Genomic DNA, 24,337 nt, shown 5'->3' on the forward strand with positions numbered 1-24,337 from the left:
CTCCTGGTCTTAAGCAGTAGCAGTACTAGTTGCAGTGGTAGCACAGACCTACACACACACACACACAGCCTCTACTATGCCGGTTCATGTGAGTATACCCTAAGCGTGTCCGCCGTGCAGCAGCTGACATCTCACGAGACTGGGGTGGCAGGGGAGGGGCAAGCAGCCAGAGAAAAAAAAAAAGAAGAAGAAAAAGAAAAAAAAGGCAACACAAGAAGTAAAAAACTGAACTTGAAAACAAAAAGTGAAATGTTGGCATGGGAATTTTGCTCTGCTGTTTTGACGGGAAAAAGCTGTAGAACTTCCCGGACAGAGCATTGTCATTGTGATACTCAAGAAAACTTCACAAGGCAAGGAGATAAGAAGAAAAGCGACTTATTTCAGCGATTTCAAACATGTGCCATCATCAACAGCAATAAGGAAGTCTACAGGAGTGTTGCCTGGTTTCGCATTGTCACAGATAATAACTCTTTGACTTTGGCTATGTAGAAGAATGAACAGGAGGGAGTTAGGTAAACAACGGCACAAAAGTGGAGCACTGATTGAAGCCGTAATATAAATCACATTATTGAACAGGCGACGCGGAAACACTAGAGGATCAATGTCTCTTGGTCTGTGTGCGTGCGGTCTTTAGTTTTATGGTGGCAATATGCTGATAATTATTGAGCAATATGCCAGGTAGCCATGTGAGAAGAATGAAAACAATGAAAGAACGTCGACTTATCTGTTAATCTCAGAAAAAGTCAACTAACCTCACCTTACACAGCCCCGCGTGTCAAACAGTGGGCTACTCGAGGAATTTGATATTTTGACTCACGGTAATAAAGCGGTCGTTGTGGCGAACGGTTTAACAGCGTCAAATAAATATGTCCTAGTTTGGCGGGATAATGCATGTGGTAAGGATGAAAAAGAAGTTTGAGGGGTAAATGTTTTGGTTGGTGTTTTTATTAATGTTATGAACCATTATTACACAGGAAGAGGGAAAGTTCCATAAAACTCTGGCTCATTTCTCGAGGGTTTATGACATGCAGTAGGTTATCAGCTACGGACAGTGTTGAGCAAGTTGTAATACATTCCATATATTAGTAGTTACTGCTTTAAAAATGTAATAGCCTATGTTTGTATTACATATTATCGTTTCAAAAATGTAGCTGAGTTACACTACTTTGAGTTACTTTTGAGTTACTTTTGCGTTACTTTTGAGTTACTTTTGAGTTACTATTGAGTTACTTTTGGCAGAATATAAACGGAAAATAGTAATAATGCTACAGAGTGAAAGATTTTCCTTTTTCCTTTTCCTTCACTTTCCCCATTCTCTTGTGTTTTGTTTTGTGGACATTAACTACTTGAACTGCAGATAATAAGTTATGAAGTAAAAAGTCATATTCCTTAGTGACAATGTTTTTGTAATTCTTTTCTTTTGTAATACAGCACCCCCAACACAGGTTATGGAAACCTTAACGTTCCATATAACTAAGTTCCATAAAACTCTGGCTCATTTCTTGAGGGTTTATGACATGCAGTAGGTTATCAGCTACGGACAGTGGTGGGCAAGTTACTTTAACATGGTATTTTAAAGTAACTAACTAACTAATGTGCATTCTATATATTAGTAGTTACTGCTTTAAAAATGTAATAGCCTATGTTTGTATTGCATACTATCGTTTCAAAAATGTAGCTGAGTTACACTACTTTGAGTTACTTTTGAGTTACTTTTGAGTTACTTTTGGCAGAATATTAACAGAAAATAGTAATAATGCTACAGAGATTTCCTTTTCCTTCACTTTTCCCATTCTCTTGTGTTTTGTTTTGTGGACATTAACTACTTGAACTGCAGATAATAAGTTATGAAGTAAAAAGTCGTATTCCTTTGTGACTGTAAAAAGTAACATGTTTTTGTGATTCTTTTCTTTTGTAATACAGCACCCCCAACACTGGTTATGGAAACGTTGCCTTTCCATATGTCACTTCCTATGCCCAAGGATTCATAATAATAATAATCATCATCATCATAATCATAATAATAAACACAAAACTGTCAAAACAGGGAAAAATGTGTGAAATATTTTGTAATGTGGTGAAAATGTATATGTCATATGCACTTTTAAAGCCTCTGCAGTGATTTATAAGAGGCTGACCAACACACTCACCTATCCGGAGAAACACCACCACGCTGAACATGGACAGCAGCGTGGGGATGACCACCCCGAAGAAGGTGGACAGTTTCCTGGTCTGCCCCTGGTGATCGGACCGGTGCCTGGGACTCCGCGGGTGCTGCTGCTCCGCCGCGGCGTGACCGGCCTGGGGCGACTGCCTCTCGGACTCATTGCCGCTGGCGGACAGGCGGTAGTGGAGGAGAGGGGTCCGCTCCGTCATCGTGGCAACCTGCTACAAATACTACTACTACTCCTCACAATCTCCCCCACCCCCCCAAGACTACTAAAAAAAAAGTCTCAAGATACTGCAACAGGTACTTCTCCAACTCCTAACAACAAGCCATGATGCGACGCTGCGCTGAGACGGTGCGGCTAGACAGAAAAGTAAGCTACGTATAAAACAAAAAGGAAAATAAGAACGATCGCCCTTTTCTTCTCACGTTCGCGGTAGCTTCATGATCTATAAAGTCATGCAGAGCCCCTTACATTTTGGCTTGTTGCCCCTCTGCCCCTGCTCGTGGTCCACTTTCTGGAGGACTCGGTTGTTGTATTATACTCCTCATTGATTATCATGTGATGTCCTGGTTAACGGAGAAACAGACGCACGGCGAGTTCCGGCGCACGTTTTCAAAATAAAAGCACCGCCGCTTAGAATGAAAACGGCGGATTTTAATTTGTAGCAGGCGTTTCCCCCGCTTTGGCTTGTGTTCATGTGTGTCGCAGCTTGACAAATATTTGCAGAGATTTTTCAGCTTGTTGCTTTTCGGTCATATGATTAACTGGGCTCAACCAATCGGAACAAGGGCATTTCTTTCTCTGCGAGGTGAAAAGTGTGCAGAATTTGCATGAAAATTAGGCAAGTTTTATTGCTATTTCTGCATTTAAAGGCCTGAATCTTAACATAATACTACCCAAGTGTCTGGAAAATCGGATGATGCATGCCACAGCTTTCCACAGACATGCAGTGTAGCGCAGTTGACATATGGCAGGGGACAGAAATTGATGTGGTAGAATAGATAGCTAGAAGAATATGTGCCTCTAATGGTCAGATGTTGCTCTGTTGGTCTGGATCTTACTGATACAGAAGATTGCTTTATTATCTGAAAACATTTAGATGTAATTGAACCTATAATTAGGGTGCTTTCGAAGAAATATACAATAAATACAAGAATGGGGGGGTGGGGATCAGTTCAGCTTCCTGACAGCCTGATGAAGCAGACCTTCAGTCACCTGGCCCTGGCATCACTGGTCCTTCCTTGGCCAGTGATGCCCTGTTTGTGGACATACCTGATGACCTCTGTTGAGTTCATCATCTCAGCGTGTCAGTCTGACAGTGTTGGTTCATTTACATGCTCTGTTAAAGACGTATGATCTGATCATTCATAGATAATAAACAAGGACAAGCGAAGGCAAGAGGAAACACATGACTCAATTAGTGCCTATTCTTTCAACACACTCTATTTCTGCTTGACTGATTAGATCTTTATTTCTCTGTTTGTCTTTCTGCACTTGGCCTGATGTCATTTCTGCTTCAACTTTTATCCTGGAAGCCTGTTTTATACATGCATTTCGGTGATAGATTATACCCCATGCAGGTAATCAGAAATAACAGTACAGTCTTAAGTCCTCTTCTAATAGATGAACACTGACTGTAGATTTGTATCCATTTTATTAGTTAATGGATCCTCCACACACACAGTACCGATGGATGTATTCTGTCTGAACACAAGTAGATGTGATGTTAACGCTTCGTATGTGCATGCTTAACTGATATTATAATGTTTACAAAGAGGTAGAAATTGAATAATGATGATAATAAGCAGATATTCTTTTCTTCTGCAGCAGGGGTTCTCAAAGTTTTTGGAGACCAGGAACCTCTTACACAACTGAACAAATCCCATGGACCCCCAAACGTCTTCCACATCCAATCATCAAGGCAATCTGAAGTTTTAACCTCTTAACCCCCGCCTTAACCGAGTACATTTTCTTCCAGGTCGGGCCTTACCCAAGTCTAAAAGTTGGGTGATTGGAGAGCTATAGGCCAGTGGAATGTCTCATTTAAACAGATCTTTTTCCTCACGCTGTTGCCGCGTTTTATCGCATTTTTGACACTTTTCCCTTCACTTTTGTGTCACTTTTTTGTTGCTCTTTTGTCACATTTCTTCCACTTTTTTCCTTCGCTTCGCTGTCAGTTTTTGTCACGTTTCTGTTGCTCTTTTGTGGCTTTTTGATGCGTTTTTTGTCACTTTTCCAAAACAAAATTGAAGTACTTTTTTGAAGTTCTCTTTTTGTTACATTTTCATCCTTGTTTTTGTCAAGAAGCTTCTTGAATTGGGTGAAACCAAACTGGAGAAAATGTGTTCGGTTCAGGCGAGGGTTAAGAGGTTGAAACCATACACCTTAAAGCAGGGGTGTCCAAAGTGCGGCCCGGGGGCCAAATGCGGCCCTCAGACCAATTTATGGTGGCCCTCGGCCTCTTGCTGTATCGGTACACATCACCAGAGATGGACCTTTTTATTTGAAATGTAATAATTCTACACAATTCTAACCTAACAACTAACATTTTATTGTGAGACAGAGCTGGCATGAAGGTTTTAAGCTTAAATAAAGGTGTGGGGCACAATTTAAACCTCTGCTAGTCGAAGGTTTTGCGGCACTAACTACCGATCTACGGCCCTTCACCCCGTGTACGCTTCAATATGCGGCCCCCCATGAAAAAAGTTTGGACACCCCTGCCTTAAAGTGATGGTGTATTGTTCTGATATTATTATTGGAATATTTGTTTACATCACTGTTATACACATATAAGATAATGTCATTACAACATTTGTTCTGAAAATCATTATCCATTTATTCCTTTTCTTTTTTTTTCATGCTTGGACTCTTTGGACCCTGGTTAGAATAACTGAACTGCAGTAACTACAGTTCATCGTCGCTGCAGGCAGAGGGCGCCATCAGGCTGACGCTCTCACTTTTTGCTTGTGTCTACACAGGATCACTCAACATGGACTCGGATACGGTGCATGAGGAAATTGCAGTCCGGCAGTGAACCCCTGTGCACTCTTCTTCATGTGCCATCCGCCCATTGCTCAACACTCCGCTCAGTCTGTTTGTATTTGATCTTTCCCAGACCCCGCGAGGTGGAAGCTTCAGCAGAATGCAGGCATGTCCTGGGACGGCCTTTTGGACCAAACAGGGATGGAGATGTCCCGACAGCTCCAGACAGCTCCTCTGGGTTTGACTGCTGTCTGGATCCGTTTGTGGCCGGTGTGAGAGTGAGTAGCACTGCACCCTTTTCCAGCTGGTTCCGAACTCTCCTGTCTGACACTCAGTCACTCACACGTACATGAGACTGTTGTCCATTTTTTCCTGTGCAATATCCCGGCCCTGCCATTTCTCCAAGTCGATAGCACCCCTCGAGTTATGTGCACAACTGAGAAATCCATATTTTGAAATGAATATAGTATGTGTACTCTAGAAAAGCATTCACCCATGGCTCTCTGATGAGTTGTCATTGGACGGTTGTTTGCTAACTATTGCTTCATTTAAACATGTTCCCAATAGTGTAGCGTTTCCTAATCACTGTATTGATCCACTAAAAACTGTTTACTTATGATGTAGATTCAAACAAGCTCCCAGTAGTAGGTTTTCAGTGTGCAGCCTGCAGGTGTCTATTCCACTGTCGTACTCTCACTGTATCCGGACACAGTCTTCTCATAAGATATACTCTTTAAAAGGCAACATAGGCTTACTTTTCGACACAACGTATTTCTACCCGTTGCCACCGAATTCTGTCGTGTCTTTATTGCAGTTCCTGTCCTTGGAGTAAGAGTTCACGAATATCTCCAGTTTTCCCAGGAGAAGTTTCTGGTACCGCCGGAGGACTTCGGTGAGACCTGCACATGTCTGCAGCGGAGACGACGCCTCTGCTGTGGCGTTCTGTAAGTGCAAAAAACACACAGAGGTCCGGTATTAGTCAAAACAGCTGCATTCAAACACTTCTCATACAATAACAAGACATGTACAAAAGTGAGTGGAATGTCTGAGCGACTGCTGTACCTGTATCTGACGTTGCAGTATGACTCTGTTGTTCTTGATGTGGAGTTTGATGTCATTTAACAGGCTTTGGCAGGTGACTGCAGTTTGATTGTCGGCCAATTCTAATCCATCATGTAACACCTGCAGGTCTGTCATAATGTCTGCAAACTTCTCTGACACCTGTAAAACACAGAAGACCCATGTGCATTTGCCAGTGAGCTGTGGAATTGAAATACAGTACATACTACTTTTGTATGGGTGGAGGTAATGCAGCTGCTGTTGTTTTGTTTGTTGCTTAACTACAAGCGTGCCTCTCACTAAAAAAGTAAAAACGCTAAAAGCTTGTTAATATCAATCAATCAATCAATAGTTTTGTATAGCCCAATGTCACAACAGGAGTTGCCTCACAGGGCTATTATTACTTTGACACATTATAACAGTATATTTCTCTGCTTTACGTAAATGTATTAGTATTTTTTTTATTCAATATGGAGCTGTGGGAGTGGTAGTCATCACTTTAGACCGAATGCAAGTGCCATTTGTGCTAAATGATTTATAATTCCAGCTAAATGCTGTGATTCAGTATAAAACATGTTTAAAACTGCTGAGGGAGTGAATGTTGGGGTGAGTGAGTCACAAAGAAAACTATTCCATTGGAGTTATGAGTGTCTCAGCTGTACTTTCACTTTTGTCCTTGTTGATTTTAAGTTCATGGTAATATTACTGCAGTAGAATGGAAATATTTCAAATGTTAATCTGGGATTGATTGTTAATCAGTTTGGCTTTACCCCAGTCCAAAGGCTTCTGGAAAAAAGCTGTGAAAATAGCAACAAAACTGAGACGAAAACAATGATGGAAATGTGACAAAAAAGTGATGAAAAATTGATGAAAAAGTGGCAAAAATGTCACAAGAAATTGACAAAAAATGACAAAAAAATGTGACAAAAAAATGTGACAAAAAAATGACAAAAATGTGATAAAAATTTGACCAAAAAATGACCAAAAAAATTACAAAAAATTGACCCAAAAAAATTACAAAAATGTGACCAATTTAAATAAAAAAAATGGCAAAAAAAGGACAAAAATGTGACAAAAAATGACTATAAAATGACAGAAAAGTTACAAAAATGAGTTGAATACCTAACAAAAAAATGATGGAAAAAAAATCTGATGATGTGAGGAAAAAGATCCTCTCGCTTCAGGTGGGAGTTAAGAGGTTGAAGAGTCCGCCTGTCTTGGGCCAACACGGAGACGTTGATGCATGTTTTCATCACAACTCATATCGACTGTAATGCCCTGCTTTCTGGTCTTCCCAAAAAAAAATTCTCCTCCTGACAAAGACCAGGAGGAGGGACTAATTTACACTGGTTTTAAAATCTTTGTTTTGGCTCCTCGTGTGTTTATTATTCCTTATTATTAAGTTTAAGGTTCTTTTAATGTTTTTTAAAGGAACTGGCCACTGTTTTTCCATACTGAGATATGTTCTTACCTTAGCTTAGACGAGTTGATGCGTAGCTGTCTGGTCTTTACTCACGCAAATAGACCAAAGAAGTTGCTAGCATTTAGCTTCTCCTCCTCTCCTCTATGGACCCAAACGGGGGTGAAGTTAGAAGCGACCAAGCTCTTCCACGTTTTCCCTATTTAAATACGGTTACGTGAGAAGTTACACGATCCAAGTGTACTTACACAAAAATAAACATGGCGATTTTCTAAGCGGATAAAAATGGGTACTATATTGTGAGGCGTAATAACACCTTGGGAGCACATTGACATTACTGCGCATTAACTCGTCTAAGCTAAAGTAAGAACATGTCTCAGTATGGAAAAACGGTGGCCTGTTCCTTTAAATGTCTAGAGGCTAAACAGACCCATACCTCCCGCCACTTGAACAGTTTTTTCCCCTCCACTTTCAGGTTCATGAACGATGACATGGTCCAATAACTCTATATCAGACTCATAAACATAGTAACCATAAAATACAGCTCTATTGCACTATGTGGTATGTCCACACTCATATCTGCTATCACTTAATGCACCTGCACATCTGTGTACACAATATTGCTGTTGCTGATTGCTGATGTCAAATTGTTGTTGTCCTATCATATTTTATTTTATATGTTTTTTTATTATATATTTCTTTGCCCTTATTGTCTTATAGTTTTAAAGTTTTCATAGCTTTTTTATCTAAATTCTGTGTTATATGTTTTATGTTGCACGAGTTTGTGAACCTGTTCTCAAACAATGGCAATAAATACATTTCTGATTCTGATTCTATTTTCAAGGGTGGGCGGGAACTGTCTTTAATCTGTAAAGCACTTTGCACTACAACCTTGTATGAAAAGCGCTCTATCTACACATGCCTTTTAGTCATGTGACTTTTGTTGTTATGGTGGCCATTTTGAATACCGAAGTAGAATTATGCAGCACTACAACCAAACTACAACATAAAACAATATCTAATATATATAAAATAAAAGAAAGATATAAAAGAAAGACAACTGATTGACAGTGGCATTTGTATGTACTCGTAATCATTGGTCAAGGATTCACATCGCTTTTGATTTCAGTAAATATGACCTCCTAGTGCTGCAAATTCAACGAATGATAATTTTCAGTTCTTTACAACCTTTGAAATGTATTGAAACTATGAGTTGTATAATAATTTGGAACAGCAGATTTTGAGTTGTTTATTATGTTTATTTTTGAATAAAATACTGTTTTCACTGGGAGCTTTTTTCAATCATATTCATCTCATCCTCTAACAGTTAAAGGCTTGAAAATGATGCTGACTGTTATTTGAGTTAATCATTTAGAAAAGTGTAGTTACTTACAGTAAGATTGTTCCATCTCTGATTGTTCCTCCCCACATATGGACACTGGATTGGCGTGGCCTGAACATCACTGGCTCCCTGGCAGTTTATCTGTAGGTAGTTCAAAAGGGTCGATAGTTCAAAATTAAAGCTACTGAAGCCTGTTTAAATCTAATTTAGTTCAAGCCATCACAAGAGCCCAAAGTCTCGGTTATGATATTATGCTCTATAGTAATGTGTTCATACTGTGATTAGCTTATGTATGAGTCTCACCATCCTGTCAATCATCACTCCAGCGGTCTCCCTCCTCTTTCCTCTGATCTCAGGGTTACACCAGAAGTCCACTGCTCCAGCCTGAGCTTCAGGAAAATGAGAGGACAGCGCTCCAATCAGCAACAGCAGAAACCCTACAGTAAAGCACACACAGTGGAGGAGAAACGAACAACTGCACAGACTCCTGGAGGTTAGTGTTTGTATTTTACTTTGACAACTCTGGCTGATTTTTTTGTTTTTTTTCTTCCACAACTTTATAAGTCTGTATAGCATTTCTGGTACAGCAGTGGTTCTTGGGCCTTAAATCAAGCCATGACAAAATAATAATATTTATTTCAGCTTAAAATAGTTTGACTGTTTGATTTTGATACTGTGTATTACATTGAAATACAATATTTCCTCACAGACTTCTGTATTTCAAGAGTTGAGTAAAGGATTGTTAAAATACATGGAAACCAGATGTTTACATACACTGTATAAAAAGACACATTTTCATATTTTTTTTCTCAGTGTCTGACATAAAACCAGAATTAATTTTTCCTTCCTTTTTTTAGGTCAATTAGACCTTATTTCCATTTTCTGAATGCCAGAAGAATGAGATAGATTTTTAATGTATTTGTTATTACTTTCTACAAAGTTTACATACCTTTAAACAATTTGGGAAAGCTCAGATGATGATGTCATGTCCTTGGAAGCACAAGTCTGGTTCATCCTTGGGTGCAATTTCAAGACACTTGAAGGTGCCAAGTCCATTGGTTTAAACAATTATGCGCAAGTATAAAAAAGATGGAAATGACCAGCCATCATACAGATCAGAAAGAAAGGGTCTGCGTCCCAGAGATGAACGTTCTGTGTCTGAAATGTGAATATCAACCCAAGAGCAAATGTGAAAGACCTGGTGAAGAAACTGAACCTGGTAAGAGTTTGTCATTATCCAGAGTGAAACAAGTCTTGTACCAACCTGGGCTGAGAGGGAACTCTGCCAGGAAGAAGCTCCAAAAGAAACATCAAAATGGCAGTTTGCACACAAGGATAAAGGCTTTCATTTTTGGAGACATATCCTGTGATCTGACGAAAATAAATTGAATCATTTGGCCATAATGACAATCGTCCCGTTTGGATGAAAAAGGGGGGATCTGGCAAGCCTGAGAACACCATCCCAACTGTGAAATACGGGGGTGGCAGCATCATGCTGTGGGGTTGTTTTGCTGCGGGAGGGACTGGTGCATTTCACAAAATAGATCATCATGAATAGAGAACACTTTGTGGAAATGTTGGAGCAACATCTCAAGACATCAGCCAGGAAGTTAAATTCTGGGTGCAGATGGGTCTTAATGACAACAATGACCCAAAGCAAACTGCCAAACTGGTTTCAACGTGGCTTAAGGAAAACAAAGTCAATCTTCTGAGGTGGTCATCACAAAGGCCTGATCTCAATCCAAAATGTATGGGCCGAGCTGAAAAGGCATGTGCACCAAGGTGGCCTTCAAACGAATATAAAAACATCAACTTCCATCTAGTCCCTTTAAAGTTAATTCTGGTTTTTGTCTTTTTATTATAGTGTACGTAAACATCTAGTTCCCGCTGTACTAGCAAGTAGCAAACCAATTTAGAAATTTTTGGCAAAAACCTGCGGGGGTAAAAAAGACTTGCAACCCACTGAGAATGGTCCTGCATAAAAACATAAAGACATTTTTATAAAGATGTTTTCTTCCGTTCACTTAATTAAAGCCCTATTATTAGTACAGAACGGAAGTACAGTTACATCAAAATGTGTCTAAGTACACGCTTTCTTTTGTTCGAAATATCCATCAACAACTACAACTACAGTTCTGTTGAAAGAACATTTTCATTAACCTCATGCCACACCTTGTCTAAGGTGGGTAGTACTCTGTTACATTTACTCAAATACATGTATGTAAGAAACTTTTTGAAGTAACTGTGCTTTTGCAAGTAGTTTTTTCATAGAGTACTTTTTACTTCTACTTGAAAAATATTAAAATGAAGAAGTAGCTCTCTTACTTGCTTCTGTGAGTAAATCTAAGTGAAAAATGTATGTTGTTTCTTAAAATTTATTTTTATATATTTTATGGTATTTCCTTTGAAAATAGTAACTTTTTTGTCAGTTTTTGTTTGTCATAATTTATGTTGCTACTGAATTATTGATCAAACCTTTACGCTCAAACAGTTACTCAGTATGCACACTACTCAATGACATTTTATCCAAGTACTTTTTTTTACTTACTTACTTGAGTAAGGTAAGATAAGCCAAGCCTTTGTTGATCGCTCAATGGAGAAATTCGATTTTCTTATTTGGGCCACTTGTTTTTACTTGTTCTTGAGTAAAATTATTTTAAAGGTAAGCTACTCTGACTTGAGTAAATACATGGGCTGCTGCTCTACCCACCTCTGCTTGTAGTAAATAGTGAACTTAAAAATCCGTTGATTGCTCCACACGTATTATAAAAGTAACAGCAGCTTAACTTACTTCTTCTATCTACTATGGTGAATATTTATCTACCCTTCAGGGCATTCATACAACAGTATGTACATAAGTTAGCATGCTGGAGAAGTCGACTTACTGCTATACGCCATAGCCTGCTCCACGGTGCATGGTGTCTCTCAGATGTGCTCTCATGTTTCATAACGGCAAATCCAGTTTCCACATCCTGCAAAAGAAAAAGGAGTTGCTAATAACATTTGTTACGAGGCTATGTTTGTTTTGGTTCTTGGCTCTGATCCACGGCTGTGTAAGGAATCTGCCAAAGCATTGATAGGAAGTAGTGCAGAAGAGGTGACAGGAGATGACATGTTGGATCAAACAGTAACAGGCAGGACGGGCTTTCCGAGGGAGGAGGTGTGATATTTATTTGGAGTCAAAGTTAATGTTTGACTGCCGAGCTTAAACTCCAATAGGACACGAGAGAGGCTCCATGTGAGCCCGACAGCTGTGACATGAACCGTTGAGGTGAATGAGAGTAGGCCGTGTATAACGTGTGGAGTGTTCATCATCATTCTATCTTCTATGCTTTGATATTGAAATCCTAAATTCCAATGCGTTGATCAAGTTTTACTCATTTCCTGTGGACAAATATCAGGTAAAAGTTAGTCTGGAGGTTATGGGGTGGATGCTGGATAGTGTTTGATGAGGAAGTGCTAAAGGATATCAGTGTTCTTGCCAGCGCTATTGAGCGTTGGGCCCTCCTCTGCTGTGAATTCTTCGACCATGCTGCAATATCGCCCCATACGCTGTGAAGAAGGGATTTTCTATTGTTTTGTTTTTTTTCTTTTTAAATCGATACCGTCATAATAATACTTGAAAGAACATTTGGCCCTCAAGGTGCAGGAAATAGTGTTTAAGAGGGGCGCACACTAGCCTCCCCCTACACTGTGAAAAAATCCTGGTGAGAACCCTGGATATGTATTGGGACACTTGATTTTATGATGATCATAATAAACTAAAGATATTTTCCCCTTGTTTTACTTATTTATTTTTTCACAAAATAAATATTGAACAATTAAAAGGCAAGGCAAGTTTATTTGTGGAGCACCATTCACACACAAGGCAATTCAAAGTGCTTCACAGTGGCATAAAATTATAAGAAAGCAGATCAAATGAATCCATAAAACATCAACATGTATATAAAAAAAAAAAACTCTTCCTCACCCTCCGCGGGCGGTCTCTTTTTCCTCCTGCTCGGGTCCTCTACCAGAGGCCTGGGAGCTTGAGGGTTCTGCGCAGTATCTTTGCTGTTCCTAGAACTGCACTTTTCTGGACCGAGATGTCTGATGTATTTCCTGGGATCTGCTGGAGCCACTCCTCCAGTTTGGGGGTCACTGCCCCGAGTGCCCCAACGACCACGGGCACCACTGATGCCTTCACCCTCCAGGTTTTCTCCAGCTCTTCTCTGAGCCCCTGGTATTTCTCTAGTTTCTCATGTTCCTTTTTCCTGATGTTGAAGTCGCTTGGTATTGCTATGTCGATCACAACTGCTTTCCTCTGCTCTTTGTCCACCACCACAATGTCCGGTTGGTTCGCCATTACCATTTTGTCCGTCTGTATCTGGAAGTCCCACAGGATCTTGGCTCGGTCATTCTCGACCACCTTTGGAGGTGTTTCCCACTTTGACCTTGGGGTTTCCAGCCCATACTCTGCACAGATGTTCCTGTACACTATACCAGCCACTTGGTTATGGCGCTCCATGTAAGCTTTCCCTGCCAGCATCTTACACCCTGCAGTTATGTGCTGGATTGTCTCATTGGCCTCTTTGCACAGTCTACACCTGGGGTCTTGTCTGGTGTGGTAGATATATACCATATATATATATATATATATATATATATATATATATATATATATATATATATATATATATATATATATATATATTTATTTATTTATTTATTTATTTATTTATTTTTTAAAGTAAAAAGAACTGTTTTCAGCCTGGATTTGAACATTGTCAGAGTTGAGACCTGTCTCACATCCTCATGAAGGCTGAAACACGTTTCACTGTGTTTAGTCCTGACTCTTGGAACCACCAGGAGACCCCTCCCTGAAGTTCTCAGGGCCCGAGATGGTTCACACGTCTGTGACATGTCGGAGATGGACTTTGGTGCTAAACCATGAAAAGACTTGCACACAAGCAGAGCTGTTTTAAATTCTATTCTCTGAGTGACAGGAAGCCAGTGCAGAGACCGGAGCACTGGACTAACCTGTTCCTTGTCAGGCCTCGAGCAGCAAAAATACTTGGATTCAGAAATCAACATTATAACTGCAATGTGAATATCGTGTTTTTCACAAGAAAACAAATAATAATTATGGATTTGTTTGTGTATGATCTCTTTGATTACCTGCAGAAAAACAAAGTCAGTTAGCCCTTTGCCTGCGAGTACTGAGACATGTCGGCCCTTCGAGGACAAAGGTCTTGGGCTTGAATATGAAAGTGAATGTTGTCTTGGTCTGTGGCTGTGTCAGCCCTTTGACAGAGTGGTCATTGTTGTCTATAGGGCCATGGTTGCTTGGTTACACTACGATCAGTCAGTGAATAATGAAACAACAGGAGACATATAGATTGAGTGGTTCATGTCGCCTCTAAAATGGTCTGTGTGGAAGAAGTAGCTGACAGTTATTGACAGTTGGAGTTGTAATAGTGGTTGTTTTATGAGTAGTAGTAGTAGTAGTAGTAGTAGTAGTAGTAGTAGTAGTAGACCCTATTGTATGTGTTTTTAGTGGTAGTAGTAGACCCTATTGTATGTGTTTTTAGTGGTAGTAGTAGTAGACCCTATTGTATGTGTTTTTAGTGGTAGTAGTAGTAGACCCTATTGTATGTGTTTTTAGTGGTAGTAGTAGACCCTATTGTATGTGTTTTTAGTGGTAGTAGTAGACCCTATTGTATGTGTTTTTAGTGGCAGGGAAACAGCCACTATGCAGAAACTAGAAAACGTGCCACTGCCACATACCGGCCCAGGAATCCCCCCCCCCTCCCCCGCAGATGAGCCGGGTATGGCTCACCCGGCCCGCCGACGACTGATGAGGTCTTTGTGAGGTCTTTGTTCCCTTCGCGATCGTATACGTTCATTAAAACGGTAGCAAATGCGCCGACACGAGCCCACCCTGGCGCACACTTCACCGGGGGCTGTGTGCGTCCTTCCTGGTAAGGACCGTCTCCATGGAAACGCTCAAACCTGAAGTGCCCCCTCTCAGTGTGGGCTCCTCTCTGTGCACGCAGCGTCTTTTTTATCTATTCCCCGGTCATTGGAGCCGCAACAGGGAAACCGAGATGGGACAACAAAAGGATCTACTCTCCCGACTGCTGATTGTGTTTGAGGAACGTTTTGAGACGTGGACGACGACAGCGGGTTTATTGACAACTTGATGGATATAACCTGCGTGTGTGTGATTTGTTTTTTTTGGTTTTCTCCACAGACCATAAGCATGCATGTGTTAAGAAGAACGGATAATGGAAACTAAACTGCACTCTCTCATGCAGTGTCTGATTGAGATGAGTGTGAATACTTGCAAAGAATGTGAATGAAGCCTATCTTTTGTTGGATAGTGATAAGCTTTCAGGGTGTCAATAAGCAGCATGCAACCTTACTGTCAGGAGAATTCATATCATTGATTTTAGGCATTGTTTATGATGTCCGCACACAAAAGAACTAACACACATGATATGCTACTGCTTTTTTTTCTAAGGGTAAGCACCAGTAGATGTAAAAGTACAGGAAACTTACTGGGGTTTATTGTCTTCACCCAGCACATTTTCTCCAGTTTTACCCAAATCTAAAAGATTCTTGACCTGAGAGCTTACAGCCTCTTGGCCAGTGTAATGGTCGATTTGAAAGCTAAGACCTTCAAAACTCATCTAAGCTTCTTCCTTGTTTTGTTGTAGTTGTTTTCGTTGCTTTTCGGCGCATTTTTGTTACGTTTTAATTCCTTTTTTGGTGCCATTCTGTTGTTATTTATTTGTGTAATGTAACTGTGATCAATCCACAAAAATGTGACCAAACCATGTCAAAACGTGACATTCCTAGCGAGTAAGAAGCTTCATTCATTTTGTAGGCCTTAGCTTTCAAATGGCCTGTAGGCTGTAAGCTCCAGCCGAAAAGCCGAACTGGAGAAGATAGAGGTTGTGTCTTTTGAAGCGTGCAAAGGGCTTCTCAAAACGTGTGGCTATGTCTGTTACCCCTCGTCAGACATCTCAATTTGGATATTTCGAACGAGCTGAAGAGGACAGTCTTTTGCAGCAGTTCTCCGTGTGCCCCTCGTGCCGCGGGCAGCCCGTGGGTTCAGCTCTGATCCTGCCTTGCTCTCACCCCATGTGTGCACACTGCATAGAAGCAGCAGCAGCAGCAGCAGAAGAGAGGACGAGGTCGGAAGCCGCTCTTTATCCCGGACTAAACCCCTGTACAGTGCTGTGCTCCTGCTGCGGACGTCCCGTAGAATTGCCATGTAGGACTGGGTCTTTGGCCGTTTCCTGCCTCCCGGAATATCCCAAACTGAGCTCTGGACATCCCGCTGAGGAGAGAGGGGATTTGTCTCAGCAACATGAACAGGTAAGGGGGGATTTTGTATGTAATGGAAGCCCGTTCTGAGGTCTCATTGGTTATACATTTAGGTGGGGGGAATCTGCCGACTTATATAAAACACTATAAATCACGAATATTGTTGAAACTGGTGCTTCATTTGGAATTTTGATTTACTTTATTTGTGCAAAACTAGGGAATTAGAATATAGTGCATGAAAGGATATTAAAACCCCCACCTGAACCGAGCCACTTGAAAAAAAATAGCAACAAAAATGAGACAAAAACAAGTATGAAAACGCGACAAAAAACTAACCAAAGAATAACAGGAAAGTGGTGAAAAAGTGACCAAAAATTAGACAAAAATGTGATGAAAACGTGACAAAAACGGCACAAAAGGGCGACCAAAACGTGACAAAAGAGCAACAGGAAGGAGACAGAAATGTGACGAGCAAAGCAACAAAAAAGCCACAAAAAGGAGCAACAAAAAGGTGATTAAAATGTGACAAAAATTAGACAAAGGAGTGGCGAAAACGTGACAAGAAAGCAGCAAAAACGCCGCAAAAGAGCGACAGAAAAGTGGCAACAAAGTGACAAAAAAAAGCAATGAAATAAATTGTCATAAAAGCGACTGCGACGTGACAAAAGCACAAGGAAAAAGATCAGTTTCAATGAATTTTGTAGGTTTTGCTTTTCAAATGAGGCGTTACACTGGCCTATTGGCTGTGACCTTTTAGATTTGGGTAAAGTTGAACTGGATTAACAGGTTTATGTTAGTGGAAAAAACTCTGATTACATGTAAAGCTGTTAACTGTACTTTTGTTTCTTTACTTCACTGAAGGACATCTCTAAAAGACACATCAGGACAACTCCGGGTACGTTTTTGATGAGAAAACGTGAAGCTGCAATGCCTCTCCACTCACCCAGTCCCTCATGTTGTCCAGCAGATGGCGACACAGACATTCGGGATGAGGAGATGGAGCAGACCGTACATGGTGAGCTTCCATTCATGTATTTTCAACAATCAACATTGACTTGATCAGGCCTGTGCAGCACTCAAGGTGAACCACATCTCTTCTTTTGTGGAATGAAACCTTCAAACTTTCAATTTCAGGTCTGTGTTTTGCTTTGGACTCTTCCCGCGTCCCTCCATCCATCGGCCTCTCCAACTCATCCCGGACGGCCACATACCGAGGTCAGGACCAGCCTCACCCGGCGGGATCGGAACGTTTGGCGGCGCAGCCCATGGCCGAGCTGAGGGGAGACGTTCTGATTGGACGGGGGCAGTATTACTGGGAGGTGGATGTCTGTAACAGCGCCCTCTACAGGATCGGTAAAGCACCTGAGTGGAGTTGTTTACTTTGTGAGCTCATTACTTCCACTAACAATTTAGCAGCAGAGCCATGACTTAGGAGCAAGTCCCGGCTTCACCTGGAAAAGACAGAAATAGGTCACCGACAGTTTACATACTTCCAACATGATGCATGAGGAGGGCTTCTGCTTTCCACTAAAACATGTACAATGTCAGCATTCTTGTATCTAAAGTGCTTCTTGGATTAAAATTCCATGATGCTATTGGCGACAGAAATGAGGCAAGAACACGAGTGAAAACGCAATAAAAAGTGACCAAAGAGTAACAGTAAAGTGACTAAAAAGGGATGAAAAAATGATGACAAAGACACACAAAATGCCACAAAAGAGCAACAGAAAAGTGACAATAAAGTGACAAAAATGTGACAATAAAGTGACAATAAAGTGACAAAATCGCAACCAAAGAACAACAGTAAAGCGACAAAAAAGTGATGAAAAAGTGAGAAAATTCGACAAAAATGTGACAAAAAAGTGACAAAAATGTCACAAAAGAGTAACAGAAAAGGGACAAAAATGCCACAAAAGAGTAACAGTAAAGCGACAAAAAAGTGATGAAAAAGTGAGAAAATTCGACAAAAATCCTACAAAAAAGTGACAAAATCGCAACCAAAGAATAACAGTAAAGCGACAAAAATGTGATGAAAAAGTGACAAAAATACCACAAAAGAGCACCAGAAAAGTGACAAATATTCGACAAAAATGTGACAAAAATACCACAATAGAGTAACAGAAAAGTGACAAATATTAGACAAAAATGTGACAAAAATGCCACAAAAGAGTGACAGAAAAGTGGCAACAAATTGACAAAAATGTGACAATAAAGTGACAATAAAGTGACAAAATCGCAACCAAAGAACAACAGTAAAGCGACAAAAAAGTGATGAAAAAGTGAGAAAAATTAGACAAAAATGTGACAAAAATGTGACAAAAATGTGACAAAAAAGTGACGAAAAGGTGACAAAAATACCACAAAAGAGTAACAGAAAAGTGACAAATATTAGACAAAAATGTGACAAAAATGTGACAAAAATGTGACAAAAAAGTGACTAAAATGTGACAAAAAAGTGACTAAAATGTGACAAAAAAGTGACTAAAATGTGACAAAAAGTGACTAAAATGTGACAAAAATGCCACAAAAGAGTAACAGAAAAGTGACAAATATTAGACAAAAATGTGACGAAAATGTGACAAAAAAGTGACGAAAATGTGACAAAAATGCCACAAAAGAGTAACAGAAAAGTGGCAACAAATTGACAAAGAAAAGCAAAGAAAGGAAATGTGAAAAAAGTGACTGCACACGTACAATTTCAGCTTTCCTTTAGCTAAAATTCTTCTTCCTTTGAAATCCCGTGATGTTTCCTCCAGGTGTTTGCTCCCGTGACGGTTCTCGCGGCTGGTGGTTCGAAAGGCGAGGCTTTCGTTTTTGGTGTGTGTACGACGGAGCGGTGGAGCCCGTCTACAGCGTACCCCCCGGGATCAAAACCATCGGACTGTTCCTCAACACCAACGGAGGTGCGTTGAGTTTCTACAACGCCCTGTCCCAGGAGCACCTGGCGACGTTACCCACCCGCTTCGACCCGGGGGGGGTGGTGCCCGCGTTCGGTTTGGGACAGGGCAGGCTGAAGATGCGCACTGGCCTCCCCCCGCCTCCTCTGGTCTTCCACAGTAAGGACTCCAGATACAGCGGGGCGCGGAGCGCAGAGGGGGCGGTGTGGAGGAGGGGGGTCGCCTTCGGGTCGGTTCGGAAGGTGGTGGAGAAGTTCGAAGGGCTGGCTCTGTCGCCGTGACGTTTTGAAGTATTTAGTATGTACTCACTGTCCTGTTATCTTGATGAGGGGGTGTCCAGGACCTTCCAGCGGCTCTCTGTGTGATTAAACGAATCAATCTGTGCTCGAAAGTCACTGAGTCAGAAAAACACTGTTCACAATCTGCAGACAATAAAGAAAGAATTATGAGGACATTTAGATCAAATTTAGTACACATTTAGTTCTGTAGTTAGTTAGTTCTTGTGCCTTTTTCACATTCTCACATCCGTGGTTGAAAAGGTTATGTGCAAACAAACAAAAAAGTGGTTCTTCTGGTAAGGAATAAAAATAAAAATTATTATCCAATTGTAGATCCAGAAAAGCCTGTAGAGATAACGACCCTGGAAGATCATAAAGGTACTTTATCCATGTCATAACAACTCCTGAAAACTTATCAGTGTTTCTTTTTTCTAATTCTGACATGGAAATAATGACTAATGGTGACAGTCAACTAATGTGGAATCAGTTTGTCAGAAGTGTGTCAATGCTTGACTCACTATGGCTTACTGTGGGAGAAAAAGAGAAAATTGAGAAGTCGCCTGAACATGAAGGGCAGAGCTAGAATTAAAAATAAGAGACAGTGAAAAGGATTTTTTATGTGGAAGGTCTTAAAGAATGTGTCTGACTCGACAGGTGACACAAGGATAGGATACCAGCGTCATATATCAGCCCATACTGCATTAGCAATGCAATAAAGAATGTAAAACACCCAATTATATATATATTTATATATTTTTTATATATATTCATAAAAGCCGCTTAAAAACAAGGTCAAAAACCCCTGATTATTAAAATAAATGAACCCAAGTAATGGCCAGTTTTCTCTCTTAAATATAATCTGTTATGTTATCATTTTGTTTTCATTGTAATTGAATGTAAATGTAAGTTTTAATTGTTTCTGTGTCACCTGCCTAGGGACTGCAGATGGAAAATAGCATGTTTGCTATAATCTGGCATATTTACACTGTAACTACACATGTTCATTAATATGCACTGTCCCTATTAAATTAATTAAATTAATTAAATTTGCAAACTAAAGCACATTTCCACACTGATGCCCCTAATGTACCGATGACGTTCGTTAGCCAAAACCTTTCAACTGCATAATCTCAGATGACGAGGGTTTGATCTTCGCGTGCCATTTGAAAGGCTAATTTTTCCTTTTTTGTTTTTTAGGGACTTTTTTTTTTGGCGCGCCCCTCCGCTCTCCATGTGACCCCAGATGTATAATTGGCCATCTCTGCGGGGGTACAACTTCTTCCATCCACCAAACAACCCCCACTGGTTTGGGCTTAATCCGGTAAAAAAGAGAGGTCCCCCTATAATGCAAAGTGTGAGAGTACAGGGAGGGCTCGAAGCAGCGGGACTCCTTGGTTTTGGCTAGTGTGACAGTTGTTGGGGACAGCGGGGGGGGGCATGTGTTTTCGGGGGGGGGGGGGGGATTTTTTTGTCAGTTGTGCATCATTTTTAGTTCCGGTCGAGCAAATAAATATGATAAACGTAAGCAATTTCTCTTGCCAGATTTGTATTCATTTGTTTCCTTATTTGGGCAGTGCAAGTTAATGAACTGTTTCCAGGCCTATTGTACATGTTTTTAGTGGTAGGGGAAACTAGTAACCCGGCAATAGATGGCTATTACGGTGCAAATAATGCTATTACAGTAATATCAATCTGGAAAGGCGTCGGTTTAAAGGAGGACGGGCTTTTTATTGTATATTTGCTGCTGATTGGCTCAAGCGCACCTCGTTTCAGCCAATCACAACCAAGTTTCAAAACATAGCTAAACAAGAAGGCGCTAGAGCAATTATATATTTTGTGTTTGAAATGTTATTTGTGTAAGTCTGTAGCAGCACCACCACGTCTTCATTAGTATTGATAAAAGTGCTTTGACAATTGTAAAGCCCGCCCACTCACGGCAATACTGCAACGTGATTGGGTTTTCATCAGGCTTTTTTGTCACTCTGTTTTGACACAATTTTTGTCACTTTTTCATCACGTTTTTTGTCGTGTGCTCGGTCCAGGCGGGGGTTACGAGTTTAAACTGAGGTGATTTTAGCTGGAGGATATACAATGGGGCAAAAAAGTATTTAGTCAGCCACCAATTGTGCAAGTTCTCCCACTTATAATAATGACAGAGGTCTGTAATTTTCATCATAGGTACACTTCAACTGTGAGAGACAGAACGTGAAAAAAAAAAAAAAACAGGAATTCACATTGTAGGATTTTTAAAGAATTTATTTGTAAATTATGGTGGAAAATAAGTATTCGGTCACTTCAAACAAGGAAGATCTCTGGCTCTCACAGACCTGTAACTTCTTCTTTAAGAAGCTCTTCTGTCCTCCACTCGTGACCTGTATTAATGGCACCTGTTTGAACTGGTTATCTGTATAAAAGACACCTGTCCACAGCCTCAAACAGTCAGACCCCAAACTCCACTATGGCCAAGACCAAAGAGCTGTCGAAGGACACCAGGAAAAGAATTGTAGACCTGCACCAGACTGGGAAGAGTGAATCTACAATAGGCAAGCAGCTCGGTGTGAAAAAATCAACTGTGGGAGCAAATATCAGAAAATGGAAGACATACAAGACCACTGATAATCTCCCTCGATCTGGGGTTCCACACAAGATCTCATCCCGTGGGGTCACAATGATCATGAGAACGGTGAGCAACAATCCCAGAACCACACAGGGGGACCTGGTGAATGACCTGCAGAGAGCTGGAACCAAAGTAACAAAGGTTACCATCAGTAACACACTACAACGACAGGGAATCAAATCGTGTCCCCCTGCTTAAGCCAGTGCATGTCCAGGCCCGTCTGAAGTTTGCCAGAGAGCACATGGATGATCCAGCAGAGGATTGGGAGAATGTCATGAGGTCAGATGAAACCAAAGTAGAACTTTTTGGTATAAACTCAACTCGTCGTGTTTGGAGGAAGAAGAATACTGAGTTGCATCCCAAGAACACCATACCTACTGTGAAGCATGGGGGTGGAAACATCATGCTTTGGGGCTGTTTTACTGCTAAGGGGACAGGACGACTGATCCGTGTTAAGGAAAGAATGAATGGGGCCATGTATCGTGAGATTTTGATCCAAAACCTCCTTCCATCAGTGAGAGCTTTGAAGATGAAACGTGGCTGGGTCTTCCAGCATGACAATGATCCCAAACACACCGCCCGGGCAACGAAGGAGTGGCTCCGTAAGAAGCATTTGAAAGTCCTGGAGTGGCCTAGCCAGTCTCCAGACCTCAACCCCATAGAAAATCTGTGGAGGGAGTTGAAAGTCTGTGTTGCTCGGCGACAGCCCCAAAACATCACTGCTCTCGAGAAGATCTGCATGGAGGAATGGGCCAAAATACCAGCTACTGTGTGTGCAAACCTGGTACAGACCTATAGTAATCGTTTGACCTCTGTTATTGCCAACAAAGGTTATATTACAAAGTATTGAGTTGAATTTTTGTTATTGACCAAATACTTATTTTCCACCATAATTTACAAATAAATTCTTTAAAAATCCTACAATGTGAATTCCTGGATTTTTTCACATTCTGTCTCTCACAGTTGAAGTGTACCTATGATGAAAATTACAGACCTCTGTCATTATTTTAAGTGGGAGAACTTGCACAATTGGTGGCTGACTAAATACTTTTTTGCCCCACTGCCTATTGCTCATAGCGGTGGCAGAGGAGCCAGGAGGCAGAGGAGAAGAAGAAGAAGCCCGAGGTGTGAGCACGCGTTTACACAGCGCAGGGGGACAGCTGTAACCTGAGCAGTCCCCTCGATGGGGACAGTAGGCTGCCCTTTCCTGACCCTCTCAAAAGCCCCGGGACCCCAACGACTTCAAAAGAGCGCGGTGTAAGCGGGAGGGAGCGAGGAGGGAACAGCATGCATGAATTAAAGACAGCAGGTGATGGAGCGCTTTAAAAAGGAGTGAGGGCTTTCCCAGCAGCGTTAAGGCCAAAAAATAAAAGAGCGCTGAATAGATTGACTGGAAGTGGTTTGGCTTCTGAGCTGAGAGGGAGAAGTTGCCTTGGTGCTTTAAATCTCGACTTTAACCAATAACCGTGTCAGGTTCTCCATTCAGACCCCTAGTTTTAGAGTTGAATGTGTGTCCAGGACCTCCCTGACTGAACGTCTGCTGCAATATAACTGATCTTACTTGCATAAAGTACTTTACATTTGAATGTTTTTGGTGAATCGATATGATGCTAGTCAGGTGCATGTAGGGCTGGGGATGTGAGAGGGAAAAAATGTCACTTATTATTTTCAACGGTTGTTAGTTTGGCTGTTACAACGGTTCATAAACATAGACAAGATAACCTCATTATTAAAAAAAAACGTACATAAGTATAGTTTTCATCTCATTCATTCATAATCGAAAAAAGCAATGAAAATGTCGATAAAGCGGCAACAATATGAGGAAAAAGATTTGATTAGATTTAGGTTTAGGTTGTAGCTTTCACATGAGGCGCTACACTGGCCTAGAGGCTGTGACCTTAAGCTGAGCCAGAGAAAATGCACTCGGTTAAGAGGTTAAAGGATGTGCTGTGTATGCTCTCAGTCGTACAGGACTTGTCCATCTTAAAAGAAGGTTCTTGAGTCATCGCCTGTACTCTGCAGTTGACATGAAGAACTAAAAAGTACAGATGATGACTCAAGAACCTTCATTCAGGTTTGCAATATTCTGATTCAATGTGTGTGACTGATCAACGAGCAAATAATCGCAATATCCTGGCTTCTTGTTTCCTCAAATCTCCCTCCATTAGGGCAGGGACAGAATATCGTTTTCCAACGTATCGCAATACGTCGAAGTTGTGATACGTGTGTTGTATCAGAAACCATGTATCGCAATACTTTT

The 24,337-nt window shown here is 40.9% G+C and overlaps 2 protein-coding genes across 2 annotated transcripts in view; one reads left to right on the forward strand and one right to left on the reverse strand.

Moving 5' to 3' along the window:
• Positions 1 to 2,712, reverse strand: part of LOC306965060 (solute carrier family 12 member 9) — a 70,327-nt gene extending 67,615 nt beyond the window's left edge. The window contains exon 1 of the mRNA XM_079559288.1: positions 2,151 to 2,712. Coding sequence (XP_079415414.1) covers positions 2,151 to 2,376 — 226 coding nt within the window. The 5' untranslated portion in view covers positions 2,377 to 2,712. The remainder of the gene's footprint in view (positions 1 to 2,150) is intronic.
• A 2,609-nt stretch (positions 2,713 to 5,321) lies between these two features.
• Positions 5,322 to 19,521, forward strand: LOC306972835 (uncharacterized protein; the record flags this gene model as incomplete). Its single annotated transcript, XM_079569542.1, has 8 exons — positions 5,322 to 5,391; positions 5,968 to 6,097; positions 9,331 to 9,467; positions 16,119 to 16,336; positions 17,147 to 17,180; positions 17,253 to 17,300; positions 17,420 to 17,638; positions 19,042 to 19,521. 8 exons carry the CDS (start codon positions 5,322 to 5,324, stop codon positions 19,461 to 19,463), a joined length of 1,278 nt encoding a protein of 425 aa, XP_079425668.1. The 3' UTR covers positions 19,464 to 19,521.
• Positions 19,522 to 24,337: the final 4,816 nt, after the last annotated feature.

This window comes from Gobius niger (genome assembly GCF_951799975.1).
Source record: "Gobius niger genome assembly, chromosome: 1".
NCBI classification, from domain to species: Eukaryota; Metazoa; Chordata; class Actinopteri; order Gobiiformes; family Gobiidae; genus Gobius; species Gobius niger.